General features: G+C 55.3%; 1 protein-coding gene across 1 annotated transcript in view; it reads right to left on the reverse strand.

Annotated features, from left to right (window-relative positions):
- Nucleotides 1-1,945, reverse strand: part of LOC102430970 (fibromodulin) — a 4,085-nt gene that overhangs the window by 1,166 nt on the left and 974 nt on the right. The window contains exon 2 of the mRNA XM_014462762.2: nt 1-60. This exon is cut by the window's left edge and continues 1,166 nt beyond it. Within this exon, the coding sequence (XP_014318248.2) occupies nt 1-53 (53 nt within the window). The 5' untranslated portion in view covers nt 54-60. The remainder of the gene's footprint in view (nt 61-1,945) is intronic.

A 1,945-nucleotide genomic window follows, 5' to 3' on the forward strand; every position in this document is an offset into this window, starting at 1 on the left:
GGCTCAGAGAGGGAGCAGAGCCCTGCCAGCAGCAGGACAGAGGCCCACTGCATGTTGTCTCTGCAAGAAGGGAGAGAGAACAGAGCAAGCCGACATGAGTGAGACTCCAGGGAGGGGAGTGGGTGAGCCTCAGGCTCTGAGCGGATCTGATTTGGTGCCAAACACCTGCAAAGAGGAGCGTGGCTCTCCCTTCCTGCATGCCTCCTCCCAGCTGGACCTTGGCTGTCTGAGGGGAGCTAGATGCGTAGAGGCCCAGAAGGGGAGTCTTTGAGATGAGAAGAAACTTGAATGGGGCTGCTGCATTTTTTTGGAGGGGCAGAACCTGAAGGTTCTGTTGTGGCAGCTGGAGAGCCCATAGCAATCCCTGTGGGGTGGGGTGCTCTTCAGGCCTGAATTCACATCCAACTTGGACTCCCCGGGGAAGTAATAATTTTCAAAAGTCCAAGGAAAAAAACCCATGTTTCTGGGAAACCTCCAGAAGTGGCTGGAGCCCTCAAAGGGGATCTGAATTACTTCTGAAAGATCTTTTGGTCTCTTGGGCAGGCTGAGGGTTTCTGATTCTGAGTCTTTGGGGAGGCTTGGGCTGCCCTCCAGAGTGCCAGTGTCTAGAACAGTCTGCTGGGTGAAGATACTCTTGGGTTAGCAGTGTGTGGCTACACATGCAACTTGGCAGGCACTGGCGCCCGGGAATGGCCCTTGTCTTCCAGAGTGGCTGAGGGCAGGGAGCCTGAGTCAGTCCACCTGCTGTCCTCTGTGATGTCTAGGAAAGTATTAGCACTCTTCGTGCTCCACCATGGACATGACGCAAGAGCCATGTGGGGCCAAGAGACATGAATTGAGGAACAGCACAAAAGGGAATAGGATTTGAAGACTTACACGTGTGCCCAAGGGAACGTGGCTTTAGAATGGGATTCTGGCATCCCCCTGCCATCCCTGTGGAGACATCTGGATTACCAGGCTTCCTATCGAGGCCCTCACACTGGCATCAGCTGTTGCCTTTGAACTTCTATGCTAGTGAGCTGAGAACAGGCAGGCCTGGGGATAAATGCAGGCTTGGTGCCATCCGAGAGGGAAGCTGAAGATATGGAAGATGAGGGGTCAGGGGTGACATATCAGGCCTGAGCACCCTACTCTGACTACCTACAGCCAGAGTGCTGCATAGCTCCTGTGAGCAATGGGCACCTGTGAGCCATGGGCACTGTCCAGAGGTGTGAGTGTCACCCTTGGATGGGGAAACCTTAGACCCTTTTTCAGTCCTGGGAAAGTCACAGATATCTCTCACCTGACTTTTGGGCCTTGCTGGGGTTGGCAGCTGTGGACAGGAGAAAGAGAGAAGTCTAGAAGCAGCATGAAATCCAATGAACTGATGGGCAGCACCCTGGTTGTGACAAGAGAGTCACTCTGTGTCCACCACCCCTCCCAGACCTCTTGGTTCCCTGAAAACAGTTCTCTTAGGCCAGCTTCATCCCATCAGCCTCTGGGCTGCGGAGGAGAGGCACCCTGGCTCACTCTCAGGCCGCCTGAAGCCTCGGACAAAGAGCCCACAGTGTTTCTGAGAAGCCAACCCAATCGCCCATGGCCTGGGCACGCTGGCTGGGCCCTGGCTCTGGCCAGGAGCGAAGACTGATGGAGCGGCCCTCTGCCAACAGCACATTTTTCCATGCACAGCTCTGGGCTGCAGCAGGACCAAGGTGGCCGTCTGGAGGCTGGCACAGTGAGCCTCTGTCTCCATTTCTCCTTCCAGACTGGGTACTTTGGCAGACCAGAGCCACCTTCCTCTTCAAGACTCAGCTTTCCAGGGGCATGCATCCTGCCCACTTTGGCCTCTCCTTAGGAGCCCTGACTGCCAACAGGTTTGGTGGGGACCTTATGCCTCTGCTTGTCCTACCCCCATCTCCTGTTGTCTGCTCTAAATCACCCCTAATGCTAGAGACTTCCCCTGCTC

The sequence above is a fragment of the Myotis lucifugus genome, unplaced genomic scaffold (assembly GCF_000147115.1).
Source record: "Myotis lucifugus unplaced genomic scaffold, Myoluc2.0 scaffold_190, whole genome shotgun sequence".
NCBI classification, from domain to species: domain Eukaryota; kingdom Metazoa; phylum Chordata; class Mammalia; order Chiroptera; family Vespertilionidae; genus Myotis; species Myotis lucifugus.